The 15,891-nt window shown below is 42.4% G+C and overlaps 3 protein-coding genes across 10 annotated transcripts; 1 reads left to right on the forward strand and 2 right to left on the reverse strand.

Moving 5' to 3' along the window:
* Positions 1–296: 296 nt before the first annotated feature.
* On the reverse strand, positions 297–4,932 carry si:ch73-22a13.3 (inositol-trisphosphate 3-kinase A). 2 transcript variants are annotated; one of them, XM_047047462.1, is made up of 8 exons: positions 4,685–4,932; positions 3,743–4,559; positions 3,127–3,211; positions 2,670–2,883; positions 2,031–2,235; positions 1,760–1,861; positions 1,533–1,604; positions 297–953 (listed from the first exon to the last, which is right to left on the reverse strand). In XM_047047462.1, exons 2-8 carry the CDS (start codon positions 4,379–4,381, stop codon positions 627–629), a joined length of 1,644 nt encoding a protein of 547 aa, XP_046903418.1. In that variant the 5' UTR covers positions 4,382–4,559; positions 4,685–4,932; the 3' UTR covers positions 297–626. The 2 variants fall into 2 exon arrangements, with proteins under 2 accessions (XP_046903418.1, XP_046903496.1); XM_047047540.1 differs by having other exon boundaries at positions 3,743–4,932.
* On the reverse strand, positions 4,932–10,347 carry LOC124485877 (seipin-like). 7 transcript variants are annotated; one of them, XM_047047971.1, is made up of 10 exons: positions 9,719–10,347; positions 8,856–9,174; positions 8,599–8,677; positions 8,377–8,520; positions 8,073–8,108; positions 7,704–7,838; positions 6,753–6,850; positions 6,403–6,532; positions 6,014–6,115; positions 4,932–5,934 (listed from the first exon to the last, which is right to left on the reverse strand). In XM_047047971.1, the coding sequence occupies exons 2-9, from the start codon at positions 9,131–9,133 to the stop codon at positions 6,059–6,061; spliced, it is 957 nt and encodes a 318-aa protein (XP_046903927.1). In that variant the 5' UTR covers positions 9,134–9,174; positions 9,719–10,347; the 3' UTR covers positions 4,932–5,934; positions 6,014–6,058. The 7 variants fall into 7 exon arrangements, with proteins under 7 accessions (XP_046903927.1, XP_046903898.1, XP_046903889.1 ...); XM_047047942.1 differs by having other exon boundaries at positions 6,014–6,119; positions 8,856–9,136; positions 9,719–10,338; XM_047047933.1 differs by having other exon boundaries at positions 6,014–6,119; positions 8,856–9,156; positions 9,719–10,338.
* Positions 10,348–10,409: 62 nt separating this feature from the next.
* On the forward strand, positions 10,410–15,848 carry ctsf (cathepsin F). Its single transcript, XM_047047668.1, has 13 exons — positions 10,410–10,837; positions 11,513–11,623; positions 12,364–12,445; positions 12,721–12,855; positions 13,153–13,266; positions 13,484–13,632; positions 13,712–13,808; positions 13,926–14,006; positions 14,153–14,272; positions 14,426–14,490; positions 14,647–14,737; positions 14,845–14,903; positions 15,035–15,848. The coding sequence occupies exons 1-13, from the start codon at positions 10,595–10,597 to the stop codon at positions 15,107–15,109; spliced, it is 1,422 nt and encodes a 473-aa protein (XP_046903624.1). The 5' UTR covers positions 10,410–10,594; the 3' UTR covers positions 15,110–15,848.
* Positions 15,849–15,891: the final 43 nt, after the last annotated feature.

A 15,891-nucleotide genomic window follows, 5' to 3' on the forward strand; every position in this document is an offset into this window, starting at 1 on the left:
TGCTTTCTTTAAGAAGTGACTGCAGATATATGGGCAGGGCAATAAACAACAACTACAAAGTCTTTCATTTCAAGCTGCCACCTCTTTCAAAGTACCACTTTCAAAGTTTAATGTTTAATTAAGCACATATTACATATTACTCTCATAATTCACCTAATGAGGAAAGCAACCAATTTCTCCATGGGAGATCCAGGGTTGGGTCCCAATCAAGGCCGTAATCATAATACATATTGGGAGGGGACACATCCCCCCCAATATTCAAATCTGGTCAAAATGTCCCCCCCAATATTTTAATATAGAAATATAAATGTGCTACGCTACGACAGGCAACCACGCACGCTGTTCGGAATTATCATTAAAAAAAATATTAGTCCCCCCAATGTTGATTCCATGGCTATGACCTTGGTCCCAATCATAGAAGTGAAAAAGAATGTTGACTGTAAATGAATTGAGAACATAGTATGTCAATAAAAAAATATTGAGGTAGTAATAAACTATAATGATAACGTCATAATTCTCACATTATTAGCCATCAACTCCAGTTACACAGTCTGAGTGCAAATCCAATGTAAGGACTCTGAACAGTCAAGTATCAAACACTGCTTGGACTCTGCTCAGTTGCAGATTTAATTGGGATTGTGCTCCTGAATGTAAAGGTGCTCATCTCTGTGTTCCTGCTCCTCTGAGTGTTCCTGCAGATGAATGCATGTATCCATCCCCCCACTGCTATGCTCCACCTCTTCAGGGCAGGCCTGGGTGATGGCCTGGCCCAGTGAGGATGTGAGGGTGGCTAGCCCGATAAGGTACCCGTCCTCCCGGTTCCCCTCGGCCCATGGGACATTGTGTGTGAGATGGTGGCCACTGGGCACTGGGGTGGTTTTGCCAAAGTCAATCATCCAGATACTGGCCTTGCCACTGTTGTCATGAACAAAAAGGAGGGAACTGCCAATGACCTGTGAGAAAGGCAAAATTAAAATGGTTTGCTCCCAAATATGTTTGTCTTGCAGACTCTTAACACCTCTAGGAAAGATACAGTTGTTTCTAAAACTGGTTGTTCCCATCCTTGATTGTGATTGGCTATATTGTGTTCCATGCCGTTGTAAAATCCAGCATAACCTCACAGGTTGTCCTCATAACATTCTTTAACATTCCATATTACTGCGCATCGAAAATTTCAAATTGAAAAAGACGGCAAAGATGTCCATCTGGCTGTTGCGTGGCAACGATTTATGTAGGAACTATACTTTGCAGTAGCGGAAGAATGACGGTTTATTATGAAACTATTTTGTTTCTAATTGTTTTTATTGATGAAACCATATAAAATATTTGAAGTAACAGTTTTAGAAGAACTAGAAGATTTTAGAACAGGTAAGGGGGTTTTCGGCACTCCGCTTCGCGTTGTGCCTAACAACTCCCCTTACCTGTTCTAAAATCAGCGTAAACCACGGCCTCTTGGGGCTTATTTCTTAAATGAAAAACTGTCAATAGGAAGCCTGTTTGAAAAAGGTCTGAGCCAAGGGATGAATACTGACCTCATGAGTTTTGAAGAATGGCGACTCCCTCAGGGTTTCAGCCAGGGCCTGGAGTCTGGAGTAGTAGGCTCTCTGAGGAGGAGCGAAGATGGAAAGAAAGGAGGGAAGCATCAGGGGGTAGAGAGAGGGGGATTTAGAACAAAAACCCACTGTAGTGATGAGTCTAGTTATGTATGAATGTAGTAGATTAGTAATCTGCTAGACATGAATCAGGAAGTTGATCTGACCAGGATGTCCTGCTGGCTCTTGGTGAAAGAGAGGAGGGCCTCAGTGACCTGAGCAGATGACATCTTCCTCCTGAAGTCCCTCTGTACTTTGCCATTCTCCATCTGACCAGTAAGATAAGGAGAAAGGAGATTTTAAGAGAAAGGACAAGAATGAGGGACTTGGAGAGTTCCGCTTTAAAGAAGTCTTGATGTATAGTATAACATGTCATCTTATGTATTTTCATATTGTACGTTTTTTCTTTTAATTTGGGGGAACATGTATTGGTCCTACCATAATGCCCTCAATCCTGAAGCCTAGAGTGGATGAGGAGCTGGTAGCATCCCTCCACTGCAAGTAATGCCACTTTGTCACACCTTGTTGCTCATGTTCTTCCGCTGAGAGTGCTGTGGGGTCTACTTTCACAATTTTCTGGTACATATCAGTCCGTAAAGTAGGCATGGTGCGTGCTTTATGCAACTCCTCTACCTGGTAAGTCCTGAGGAAGAAACTTACTTTAATAGTTTAACATATTTGATTGTTTTGTTGTATTGAAACTTTTATTGATTTAAACGTTTTTTTTTTATCCAGTCTTCTTCAGAATTGACCATCAGCAAGTATCACATTTACATTTAGTCAGTGCAGGGACATTCCCCCCTGAGGCAAGTAGGGTGAAGTGCCTTGCCCAAGGACACAACGTCATTTGACAGGGCCGGGAATCTAACCGGTAACCTTCTGATTAATAGCCCGATTCCCTAACCGCTCAGCCACCTGACTTCCGTATCCCCACAGTTAGCTAATTGTTAGCTAGTTTAGAAAGGGCAGAGCCCTGTCCCAGGGTTGAAAATCTGATATAAACCTCGGGGGGCACAATTACATTGACATTTTCTCAAGAGCAGTTCCTGTGGAGGACACAACAGAAGTAGCTTTTACCTCACACCCATCTTGCAGTCCATGATGACAGGGTTCTTGAGGCCAGTCAGCAGATCCTCCAGGCGAAGATACCTGAGTCCCGCTCTGGTGATCACACCGTGGTACTGTGGCACAAACAGGCGCAGGGGATCGGCCATCAGGGCCTGCAGACAGGTAGCCTCCACTTCACTAAACAGCTTCAGCACCTCACCTCCCTCACCCAGCTGAAAGTTACCTGGCAGCACAACATGGAAACAGCAAGGAAGGGTGATGATCAATAATTGACCAGGTCTTTTCACAACTTTGTTCAACTTGTTTTTATTTGCAGCAGTGGTATTTGGGAGTTGAGACTGAACAAGCAAACATACACCCACACACTCATACAAATTGCTAAGCACAGCAATGTGCAATAATGGATAAAGAGGTAGGGTACAGGTTCAGAGTGAATAAATAAGTTGTAGGTTTTGAGGATACATGCCTTGATGACCAGCCAGCTGGACCCAAGAGCTCTGTCGACGGATGGACCAATGCATCATGGTCAGGAAAGTCCTCCAGGAGCGGCACTACAACAACAAAGAGAACTGCCATTGAACAAGCAGAACAAGTTCTCTGACCCTTATTTATATAGGGCTTTAGAACTGGCCACGTAAATAATAGAGGTTCCACCAAACACACTTTTTCACAACCCAAGTGGTTAATTCTAGAGGAGCTGAGAAGAAATCATATAAAAAAACCATGAAGCCTAATATAATTGCTTGGCGGACAAACCGTTGCTTTAAACCTTAACAGAAAATGTGTGAGAGTTCAGAGAATACCACTATCTCTCATGTTCATCAGTGGATAGCCTATGCAAATACTATTCAAAGTGACTTCTGTCAAGGCTTACTTTCAACACATGCAAATTTTCAGTTGGAGTTGGACAGACAAGAGTTGGGAATGAAAATACAAATGTTTTTGGTGTTTGTGGGGGGGAGGGGGGCGTGAAAGGCAACCTATTCAGTAAACAAGAATTTAGTCAGATACTATAGCTTATAGTATATTTTTACATTCTGAAATTGGTTAAAGATCATAACAAAACATTTCTCTGTTCTCACCTTCCTTATGGTGTTCCTCCTGGCTGCTACGTCCTCGTCCTCGCTGAACACCTCGTCACTCTCTGCGGAGGACGCATTGAAGGATGAAGTGGTGGATGAGGCAGTGGAAGAGTGCAAGAGCATCCTGGAGAGAATGGGATGGGGTGAAGGCTTCCAGGGATTCCTCCTTTCGTCCTGTTCTCCCTCCATCCCTACATCTCCTTCTCTCTCTACCTCCATCCCTGAATCTGTTGTGCATCTCCCCTCCGTTGCTCCATCTGTAACTTTGTCTCTTTCTCTCTCCTCCTCTTCGAGTATTTCTTCGCCCGTCCTCTGTCTCTCCAGCCTTTTGCCCAGTTTGCTCCTTGTCATTTTACTAAATTTTCTCTCTCCTGCTTCTCTTTCGTTCCCCATGCTCCCTCCCAACTTCTCTCGCTTCTTCTCTCGACATCTCTCCCTCAGCTTACCCGTGGCACCAGACAAACTGCCTCTGATTGTCAAACCTTGGCTGACGTCCTTCATAGGTCCAACTTTACAGTCCTCTCCAACAGCTCCATTAGACAAGTGTCCTTCCATTGAAACATCCGCTGATTCTTTGCATTCGTTCTCTCCATCCCTCTTGTCCTCCATGGTAGGGAGTAGTGGGGAGTTTGTCTCCATTTTAGTGAAACATTATCTCACACAGATAAACGTCATGCAATTAGACAGTTTATTTTCAAAGATAAGTGTAAGTCTATTCCGAGAGTAATATATCCTTTAAGATATCACATATGTCTGGTGTGGCATCACATGTATGAATTATACTGATCCGACCCCTGCTTCAGCCCTTCCTCCAAAGCTATGGAATCAAAAGAGATCAGCGAAAAGACATCCATGAACTTTCCACATAGTTTCCAACACAAGACCAAGTTTTTGACCAAAACTAAAATATTGATACAAATCCCACATGTACATGTATCCTACCTTCTCAGCATGGCAACACCCCCTTGACAGGTTCATGTAAAAGTGTTGTCGTGTCTAACTGCCAGTGGTTGTTTTAGCTGCTCTCTCTTCCCGTGTTATACATATTTTGCATGCAAGTTTACAAAACACCCTTGTGTGACCAGGAACCTGCAGGCTCGATTGTATTAAGAACATTTTCTGTCGCTCTCTCTCTCTCTCCTTCTCTCCTTCTCTCTCTCTCTCTCTCTCTCTCTCTCTCTCTCTCTCTCTCTCTCTCTCTCTCTCTCTCTCTCTCTCTCTCTCCCTCTATATCTCTTTCTCTCTCTATCTCTCTCTCTATCTCAAAAATGTTTGCATTTTCTGTATTAATGCCGTCCAAATCGAGTTTTGCTATGTTGATTTATGTTATCTCCATTTAATGAAAATAATCTGCATTTGAATGAACTTTTTTTTTTAAATGTAGAGTTGTCTGCTGAAGGTCATAAAATGACTAAGTGGTCTGTAAGGTAATTGGCATTTGGCAATGTTTCATACATTGAAGGGCAACATATACTTTTAAATGTAACATAATTTACAGTAGGCCTTAGCAATGATAATTTGCAGACATACATGAACGATCATGATATGCAAGTAATATATGGACATTGGGAGGAGAAATACAGATAGACATAGACAGTTATATGGAGATAGATAGGCTGACAGACAGACACACAGATAGACAGATAGTGACCCTTATTCTACTTGTGAAATGTAAGTTCTTTTGATTCAAAATATTGCAACATACTTTGCTTCACCTAAATTGTACATGTGCATGATAAGCATAGGCAATACAAGACAACAATTCTTCTCTAGTTTTAAATCAACAAACGTGGTGGGTCTCATCACATACTTTGGCACCCCCTGCTGGCCTTGACGCCACTGTGCACCTTCCACATTAAGAACCATTGATAATTATTTGCAGAAGTTGGAAACAATTTTGGGTGGGCATCCCAAACATTCACTGGGCATGCCTGACCCTCCTCAAGAGATCACACAGGATCCTATGTGTGTGGCAGGAGTGCTATCAGGAACCCCCTCCAGGTCTGAGTCAGTGGACATTCCCCTACTCATCGCCCCCCCTTCAAGAATGGTCTCTACCAGGGTGTCACTCTGGATTCTTCTGTGTTTGACCTCCATGCCTCCCCCAGCTGTGTGGAGACTGGACTGGTCCTCTCGTTTCAGACTGGATTCAATCTGTGGTTCTTCATAGGTCTGAGGATCCGCTGAGATTTCTGACAGAAAGCAAATCGATGTCAATACTGAGGATTTACAAAACATGAGGAAGGTGTATGTGTGTGGGTATGTGTGTACCTGCAATGTTATCCTGGTCATCTTCTGAATGGTCTGTTTTTTCACTTAGTCTCCTTTGTGACTGGAGTCCAGGAGACCCCTGTTGAAGGTGAGCCCAAAACCCTGCCTAATGCAGAAGCACACCGATATGTGTCAGGTGGCTGAGCGGTTAGGGAATTTGGCTAGTAATCTGAAGGTTGCCGGTTTGATTTCTATGCCAAAATTACGTAGTGTCCTTTGGCAAGGCACTTTACCCTACTTGCCTTACTGTAAGTCGCTCTGGATAAGAGCGTCTGCTAAATGTAAGACGTGTAAATAGAAGTCAACAAGCTAATAGGTGTTTCAGAAAAAAGGAAAGATACCCTACTTGTAAGGCATTCTACTGTTTAAATGGCCCGTTGCCCTCTCACCTGTTTGGGTGTCCAGAGCTGACCCCAGAACATGCGCAGGTAACCAGACAACAGGATGATACTGAGGAAGGCAAAGTTGCTGGCCACACCCACAAACGCTGACACCAGTGGAAAGTTGAATAACAGGTATCTGGAGAGGAAAGGATGAGCAACTAAATTGAACACAGTTCTAAATCATCACAATAGCTTGCATGGATGATATTGTAAGCCTGCTGTATTTCCATGAGTTGTTTTCAGATTTAATTCATATCACAGCGTATATCAACAACTATATGTCTATGAAATGTATGACATGTATGACTGTATCTGGATGTGACATTTACTTTGGAGGAGCCTGTGGGGGCACTAACCTGATGCCCGTGTAGTGGGCATGTATGTAGAGGTGGGCTGAGTAGATCTGCACCCTGTGGGAGTGAATCTCAATGACTGCCCCTATAGAAGGGAAGCACTGCCCAGGGGGAAAGCACATGACTGTAAGAGCCCGGACATAAGATACAGGGTCTTCAAAAACCATTTGCACCCAATCACTTTCAGCACTTTTTATTGGGTTGTAGATTTAATAGTAAGATAGATACCATTGCCACTTTTGCCCAGGAATCTACAATGAATTACCCAGTAAATTATTATAAAAAAAAATGTTTAGTTTTTTTGCAAATTCAGGATCTAAAACTAATACCAAATTGAATCACATTTGAAGTCAAATTGAATTGGTTGGACAAGTTAACAAAGGCACACACCTGTATTTATCAGGTCCCAGAATTCAAACTACATGTCAGGACAAGATCCAAGCAATTAAGTTCTAGGAACTCTCTGCGATACAACTGCGGTAAGCACAGATCAGGGTAAAGGTAGAAAAGCATTTCTAAAGCTTTCCCAGAAGCACAGTGTACTCAAGGATTGTGAAATGATAAAGTTCATTCCTGGAACCACCACGACTCTTCGTAGATGTCGCTGTCTATCCACACTTAGTAAGGCCTTGGTTCAGGGAGAGGCTGATGGAAGCCACTCTAGGGTAAAAGGTTTATGACAGTCTACTTGGAGTCTTACTAAAGTCCAGACTAAAACCTTTAAGGCTGAAGTCTTAAAATGTGTTTTTTACTTTGTCATTAGAGGTAATTGAGTGTAGAGTAAAGGGGAAAATGGTCCATTTGATCCATACAACAAAATAAAATGTGCTAAAAGTAAAGGGGTGTGAATAATTTCTGAAGCCACAGTATATGTCACACACCCCTTTCTCCTTCTCTCATGTACTTCAGGTGACCAGTTGGATGAAAGAACACACTAACACACCCAGTACTCACAGAGTTATCGACATAGTCTGAGTACAGCTCCACCTCCACCAGCTGCCTCTGCTCCGCTGCTCCGCTGAGGTACGCTGGCAGGAAGAGCAGGGTTCCCAGACTCCTCAGCAGGCCCGACCGGTAATGCAGCATGGTCTGGCCAGATTGCGGGAAGACGAGGCATGGTGGTGGGTGAAAGACAGCAAAGCTGCCGTGTCATTTCCTTGCTGTTTATGTTCAATAGCGTTTTATAGCATTCTGACATCTGGTCTATCTTGTGATATCTTGAAGGATCACGTAACACTGTTTTAGCCTTAGGAGAGAACAGTGAAGGCGTAGCATGCATATTCGGTTGCGTGGGGTGTCAGCATGTGGCAGAGGCATACTCACAAAGCGAGAGCTGGAGGCAGAGCGGGACTGGCTGGTCTGAGACAGAGAGGCAAGAGTCACCTGAGGGGTGCTTTCACTTACCACTGTAGGACTGTGAAACCTTAGTTACAGGTGACTGTGTGTCTCTGTGTGTGTGTGTGTGGTGTGTGTCTTCGGAATGACAGTCCATTAATATTTCTTGTGTGTTTGGGTGAGAGAGACAAATAGAGAGAGAGACAGAATAGGACAGACAGAGAGAATGAAATACATAAATATAGTGTGAGACAGAGAAAGAGAGAGAGAGAGGCATGTTTAGACCACTTACTGAGCGAATCGAGGAGCTAACAGTCTGACCGCCTCTGGAGTAACAGTTCATGGAAACCATAAACATGCCTAGCTCCTGATTAGCTGGTGACTCTGGCATCTGCAGCTCAAGACAAATCCGATAGGGCAGGCCATATGTCATTACCTATGAGGGGGAGGGTTTGAGTCATGGATGGTTGGATGGATGGAGATCAGTTGGGTGTAAGTGTGGAGGGGTGGTCACCTGGTGCTTGCCGTGCCTCAGCAGAGAGACGTTGGCAATGGGGAAGGAGCAGACGGAGGTAGAGGATTCACAGCCCACCCTGTATGGGGTCAGCACTTATTAGGTATTAGTGTTTAGCTTAAAAGTATTGGGTAACAGTATGTCATTGTTAACATCTGTAACACTGAGTTTTGGAGGTGTGTGTATATGTGTGTGAAACAAAGTAAGAGATTAAAATAGATGGATCGAAAAAAATCAAAATAATGCCACCCCCCCACCTGTGGAAGTAGTGCACAGGTGTGCTGTAGGTGGCCAGAGGCATGTAGGAATAGTAAAAGGTGCCGTAGAGGAAACTGGAGATCCACAGTAGCAGAGTCACGAAAATCAGCATCACCCCCGCCTGTAACACCCTCTGACGTGTCTGCAGCATTGCCATGGCAACCCGGTCATGGAGCCAAAGGAGTGCTAGTCCAATCGGATCTTCTGTTTCACCTATGACTGGGTTGCCAGTTTCCTGATGACCTTCTCCATCCATGAGATTGTCTTCCTGGTCCATCTTCTGGAGTGTTTTGATGAGATCTGATCACAAGTTGGAAACTGTACCCGGGATCACATGAGGTTTGCTATGAACACACACATTGTAAAGTATCTGGATGGGGATATGTGACTTATCTAAGCTTTTGAGGGATTATGGGAAGGTTAGCTGGAAACCCAGAAACTGCAATGATATGGCCCAGTCATTTGAAACCACTGAGACCAATCTCAGTCGAGTGTGAACACTGAACAGACTGCATCAGATGATGAGGAAAATCTTGTCTCAATGCAGACAGACAATCATGCTACTGTTACAACTGTCCATTTGACAATTTACAATTGGTTAGAAGTACCTAAACAACAATAACAAGGCAGGTTAAAACTTACTGGTGTGGTTGCTATATAACTTGTCATGAAAGTCAAATAAATCAGGCACAAAATGGCACAACAACAATATTGCAAAAATCACATTTCAATCTAGCTTTGTCCTTGTGTGATGGTATGAAATTAAATTAAAGGTTAAAAAAAGAAAGAGATCCTTGCTTGAATATGTCAAACATATAGGACTACTTTATACAAACTCACCCTAACTCCCCTTCACACTCACCTCAGTGACCTCAGGGCAGATCTAGGGAATTTACTTCATGTATCAAAAATCTTTCCTTGGTGTGTTTCCCTCGCTGTCCCCTTGCGCTTTCACAGTTTGTATCACAGTGTGGACAATACAATCTCACACACTCTTCTGTGACCTTACCAACAAGCTTTCCAATTGGCTTTTTTGAGAAACACTGTTTTGGATAGAAGCCTAGCCCTTCCCACACATATAAAGCATACAGAAAAACAGCTTCAGACCACTCTAAAACATTACATTATTGACAAAAGTGAAAGGTTTGTGGAGCTAATTTATTCACACAAATCAATTGGATTGTTATATTCTATAAACCTTGAAAGATCTTGCGACGAGGAGTCAAGACGAGGAGTATCCATATTTCACTGGAATCTAGACAGTGTTAGGAAATAGGGTGGATGTTGAAATACTTCAACTTCAGCACACAACTCCTTCAGTGTGCTTTCTTTGTTGTGAGAAATCACACACCCCATACTCATTTATTATTCCATACTGTATTCTCTTCTTTTCAGCATATTCTATTTTGTACATTGTGAATGTACAGATGTTATAGACATACTATATTAACAACTACAACGCCCTACATTTATATAGTTAGACCCAGCAGCACCACTGTATCTTGAACATACCCCCCGCAAGTACATTATTCGTAGCTCCTCCCACCTCATGCACAGTGCTGTGGCCTAGTTGTTTCTGGAAAACGACAACATTGAATCCATTGTGTAATCCTTTCAGGTTGGGAAGCTTCGAATGTTGTAACAACGTTGCATAGTCGAATAGGGGAGACAAACGTCCTGTTTTATAATTTAGCGTCCATTGTGCGCAGTTTTTATTCGTATCCATCGGCAGGTCACCATGGACGTTGGATTTCTACGTTGTCCGGTCATCTGCCTGACACTGGCCTTAATGGGTTCGGTTCTAGGCTCGGATTGGGATTTTGACAAACCATTAATCGGGGCGCCCGGGTCTGCAGTCCGTTTATCGGACTCGGACCCAGGTCTAAAAAAGGCTGTCAAGTTTGCCGAGGAGCGTTATAACATGGGGTCTAATGCAATGCACGTTCGCAGAGTTAGTAAAATCCTCTCTGCCAGCAAACAGGTGAGAATATTTTTGTTTAAATAGACAACGTAATAAAAAATGTCTACCACATCGTTTGCCAAAAATAATGCATTTTGAGGATTTAGGTAGGCTATATAAATGCACGGTTGTCGACAATGTACGTTTTGGGTTTGTAGATTACGTATTTTGTGTTGTAAACAACCCAGGGTATTATGCGGCTGCTCCGTTTAAATGGGCAAATTGTGTCACATGGTCCTGTGCGTCTAACCTGCTTGAAACCGGTGCAGTGTAGTCTGTTGATCAAGCAACAACAATCTGTTAACGCATAAAGGTGTGAATAACTGAATAATTAAACAAATAAATACACCAATGAATAAATACATGTACAACTGTGTAAACATACGGTATATTAATTAATAGGGTGAAAATAATAGTAAGATTACAGAATCAATAATAATATTAATAAAGGTATTCTACATTCATTTTGTAACTTTTGTAGACTACCAGGTGAACTGATGAGTTTTGAAATAATTGTTGGCCCTCGTTATAATATCAAGATGAAGATATTGAGTCCATTCCTTGGTACCCTTGTACCCTTTTGTATGTGTTATGATAGTGGTCTTATCGGTAAAAACAACCATACGTTCTTTATAAAATATAGATGACCTGACTGAACATAACTATGTGTTAACTTTGAATGTGTCTATATTTCAGTTGGTGAAGGGAATTCGTTACACCATCACAGTGGAGCTGAGTAATACCCAGTGTAAGAAGTCTGCTGTGTTGAGGACCTGTGATTTCTACCCTGAGCTTCACAAACTGAAGGTGAAGTTACACAGAACCCTATACCTCCAATACTTATAAGTCTGCTGGTAAACTATGTCATAAACTTGAACTTAATTTGGACTGTGTGCTTGGACTATATTAATAAATATTGTTCAACAGCTCTGCAAATGTGAACACTGGCCAACATTAATTAATACAAAAAAGAGAAGCTTAGCAACCCTTCTAAGACCTACAGTATTTGTGCAAGGTGCATATGTTTGTGTGTGTTTTGATAATTAAACCAGCTGCCTTTTCTACACCCACAATTGGTCATGTGACCAAGACCTTGTGATGATCACTACCGCCTCATGACTTGGATTTGGCTCCCAGTTACCCTCTCTGTTGTTCACCTGCTATCATACTGTTTGCTGTCTACTATTTGTCCCAGGGACTCTTTGTGTCATGTCATGACTCAGCCAAAATGTGATTAGTATTGTCTCTTGAGGTTTAGAGAACTGTTTTTTAGATGAAGCTCAGCTGTACAATTTATATTGTTATCCATGGATCGTTCTGTGTATTTGTACAGTATACAAATACATTTGTGCAGTGTACATATATAATTGAATATACAATCCTACACATAATTACTCATAGAACGGCATCTTTTTACAGCATCCGTCATACTCTCATAATATTTTACTGCACTGTCAATAACTAGTAACCTAATAACAATTAGGATTGTATGAGAAACATAAACGTAGATTGTCCTCTAATGTTGAGCCTTGTGTCCCTACGGTCAGACGGAAGTGTGTGTGTTTGAGGTTTGGGACATTCCATGGCAGAGCACCTCCACCCTGCTCAAACAGAAATGCAAACCAGCAGGTCAGTGGAATCTGGACATCCAGCTCTGGAAACAAGGTCACAGTGATGCTGTCAAAGGGTTTATTTATCATTTGGAGATGGCATTGTGTACGACTGGCATGTATTTACTGGACATAGGTTAAGTTACTTCATTGAGAGCATTTTTGGTCCAGTGTAGGATTAATTTGGGATTTAAATTTACCGTCTTACTTTGACATATTATTTTACTGTACTGTCAAATAACTGTTACGATTATGATTATATACATTGCTTCTTACAATGTTTGTCTGGTCTAGTGGAGTCCAAGGAGACCAACCAGGTAGACCTCCTACCTCTGGCCACCAGCAAGCCTGCAGAAGCCTCTGTGGAGCTCTTGGGCCAGTTCAAAGACTTTGTGGTCAAATACAACCGCACCTACCGGAGCCAAGAGGGTGAGAGACAGAATAAGACTAAATGCATTACAATAGATATTATTTAAATTAATGATCACTTGAAAAAATTGAAGGCACTACTTTTATGACTACTGCTTCTGGCAACAATGCTGTCTTACAATGTTGTGTGTGATAGTGAGTTGATTTCATCAGAAGCTCAGGGCTGAGTCCGTTCTCACACAGGCTGACTTGAATCTACAATGTGCTCTTTGATTATTCTTCGTTTTATGTGTCATTGCCTCCCTGACACTGGGATGATGTCATGATTCATTTTCAATGTGTCCGTTGACTCCACAGAGGCTGATCGACGCCTGCGTATCTTCCACCAAAACCTCAAGATGGCAGAGAAGCTGCAGTCTCTGGACCAGGGCTCAGCAGAGTATGGGGTCACCAAGTTCAGCGACCTCACAGGTATGTGTATACAACATGACTAAACACACAATATCTCATCTTTTGAAGTTGCTATTTGATCAATTTTAATGTTGTAAATATGAAAAATCATTTTGTTCCTCACCTGTATTTGTGCCCCATTTTGTCTACCCCATTGTCTTCTCACTCCCTGTCTGTCTCCATATCAACTCCCTCTATGACTGTCCCTCTTTCCTGCTCTCCCCCTTTCTAAATCCAGAGGAGGAGTTTCGGTCTCTGTACCTGAATCCCCTCTTGAGCCAGTGGACCCTCCACAAACCAATGAAGCCAGCAGCTCGCCCTCGTGGTCCCGCTCCTCCCAGCTGGGATTGGAGAGAGCATGGAGCTGTCAATCCTGTCAAGAATCAGGTATGTGGCCTCACATATGGTCCTGGGAAGCACATGAAAAATCTGAGAACACGAAGCTAATAGTATGTGTGTGTTTCAGGGTATGTGTGGGTCCTGCTGGGCATTCTCAGTGACTGGTAACATCGAGGGTCAGTGGTTCATCAAGAGAGGAAGTCTGCTGTCACTCTCTGAACAAGGTCAAACATTCACCCATAGATCCAACATTTACACAGCCATCCTTAACGCTAACCTTTTGTAGCTGGGTTTTTGTAAAACACATTTGATTTGTTGGTTGAATGATCTGTCATTTACAGAGCTGGTGGACTGTGATAGGCTGGACCAGGCGTGCGGGGGTGGGCTGCCATCAAATGCTTATGAGGCCATTGAGAAGCTGGGTGAGGACTGGTGGTGGTGAACCACTCTGGAAGGGATTTGCATGTCATCCTGACTCATACTATGATTTTATAACCTATCACTCCTAACGATTCAATATTGTAAAATGTCATTATTGTATGTTTTCCCTGGTTGTTGTTGTCTCTAGGAGGCCTGGAAACAGAGACAGACTACAACTACACAGGGAAGAAGCAGAGCTGTGACTTCACCACGGGCAAGGTGGCCGCCTACATCAACAGCTCTGTGGAACTTTCCAAGGATGAGAATGGTGAGTGGGAGGAGATGGAGAGCTGGAGAGGGGGGGGGGGGAGAGAAGGGTCAAGAAAGAATAGAAACATGGATGGAAACATGGATGTGTTGGTTGATGTGAGTTGTATACTTTTAAGGATTGGTCCTGATTTTCATCTCTTTTCCGATTTAGAAATTGCTGCTTGGCTGGCTGAAAATGGACCTGTCTCTGTGGCCCTAAACGCTTTCGCCATGCAGGTAACAGATTCAACACTACTGCTGTATGCTTCACTGTCCTCATGTTGACATTCAAGTGTATGATGCAAATAGCAGTGTCTGTGTTGACATGTGCTTACGTACTTGTGAAGTTTCTAATATATTGTCTGACTCCAATCTCTATCCCTCCAATCCCAGTTCTACAGAAAGGGTGTGTCTCACCCTTTGAAGATATTCTGCAACCCCTGGATGATCGACCATGCAGTGCTGCTAGTGGGATACGGAGAACGTAAGACTAACCGTACATTTAAGCTTGACACACTCTCTTCTGTTCAGTTGTTAAAAAAACGTTATTTTTATTTTTATTTATTGCTTATTGCTTTCCTGCTCCCTTAGGTAATGGCACTCCGTTCTGGGCGATCAAGAACAGCTGGGGAGAGGACTATGGAGAACAGGTGATAGGAAGATTGTATTTTCTAAACGTCTGCCTCAATATGTTTAGGATGGGTCATGTCATGTGACAGTGTGTGGAAATGAGTGTTGTCACACATGTTGGTATTGAGATCCTGTTTTGTTGTTTATGCAGGGTTACTACTATCTGTACAAAGGATCCAAACTCTGTGGTATCAACAAGATGTGCTCTTCTGCTGTGGTCAACTAGAACAAAATGACTTACACCCACACACATTCATGCCATCCAAATGATGTTTGGGCTTCCATCGATAATACTCTCATACACAAATTTAAAATAGATAAAAAAACAAGAAAACTCCTCCGGCTTGTCACCCTTTTCACCTCCCCACCCCGCTATGTACTCTACTAAGAGTCAGGATGAATCTGGAACTGTCCTTCTGATCCTGTCTTAACAACAATGGCTGAATTTTGTTCCACTCACCTCACATCTAATCTTTAACATAAAATCTTCATTATGTAGTTTTTTAATATTTAATATGAATTAAGATTACATTTTGGTTTGTTTGTAAATATATTTGATTTAATAGTATTGAAGAAGAAGGTCATAACTTTTAGGCAGATCATTTCCATGATCTACCTTTAATGTAAACTGATCAAGCATTAGCCTACACATGATGGTAGACTCTATGCTTAGATAGGGTCTACTTGCCTATGTTATGAGTGTCCCTAGCTGTTGCTGCAGTTCATGCTGATGCTGTGGAATAATCTGGAATAGCTGGATTACTAATGTTTATACATCTGTGCAAGATTTCCTTGTCCCTTTCCCTTAATATTATGTGCAATACCGTGTAAATTCGTCCCCTGTGGTAACTGATAAACATGAAATAGTAAAAAAGGATTGCATGGATTGGAATTGATGAAGTATGAAACATGTATGAATTGTTATTGCAGTGCATACGATTAAATAAAAGTTGGGAATTAAATGACTTATTTATTCACCGTATAGTGCCATTTTTCAAGGCTGCCTTT

The sequence above is a fragment of the Hypomesus transpacificus genome, chromosome 1, assembly GCF_021917145.1.
Source record: "Hypomesus transpacificus isolate Combined female chromosome 1, fHypTra1, whole genome shotgun sequence".
NCBI lineage: Eukaryota > Metazoa > Chordata > Actinopteri > Osmeriformes > Osmeridae > Hypomesus > Hypomesus transpacificus.

Bases quoted from the DNA above. Each gene is read 5' to 3' on its own strand.
- si:ch73-22a13.3 (XM_047047462.1), bottom strand. From the start codon at position 4,381: ATGGAGACAAACTCCCCACTACTCCCTACCATGGAGGACAAGAGGGAT. The intron at 1,862-2,030 runs GTAGGACCAATA...CTTACTGGTCAG, and splicing joins TCAGGATTGAGGGCATTATG to ATGGAGAATGGCAAAGTACA. The intron at 954-1,532 runs GTCAGTATTCAT...CCTTTCTCACAG, and splicing joins CATTCTTCAAAACTCATGAG to GTCATTGGCAGTTCCCTCCT.
- ctsf (XM_047047668.1), top strand. From the start codon at position 10,595: ATGGACGTTGGATTTCTACGTTGTCCGGTCATCTGCCTGACACTGGCC. The intron at 10,838-11,512 runs GTGAGAATATTT...TCTATATTTCAG, and splicing joins TCCTCTCTGCCAGCAAACAG to TTGGTGAAGGGAATTCGTTA. The intron at 14,273-14,425 runs GTGAGTGGGAGG...TTTCCGATTTAG, and splicing joins ACTTTCCAAGGATGAGAATG to AAATTGCTGCTTGGCTGGCT.
- LOC124485877 (XM_047047942.1), bottom strand. From the start codon at position 9,133: ATGGACCAGGAAGACAATCTCATGGATGGAGAAGGTCATCAGGAAACT. The intron at 6,851-7,703 runs GTGAGTACTGGG...CCCCCTGGGCAG, and splicing joins CAGACTATGTCGATAACTCT to TGCTTCCCTTCTATAGGGGC. The intron at 6,533-6,752 runs GTTAGTGCCCCC...TTTCCTCTCCAG, and splicing joins GCCCACTACACGGGCATCAG to ATACCTGTTATTCAACTTTC.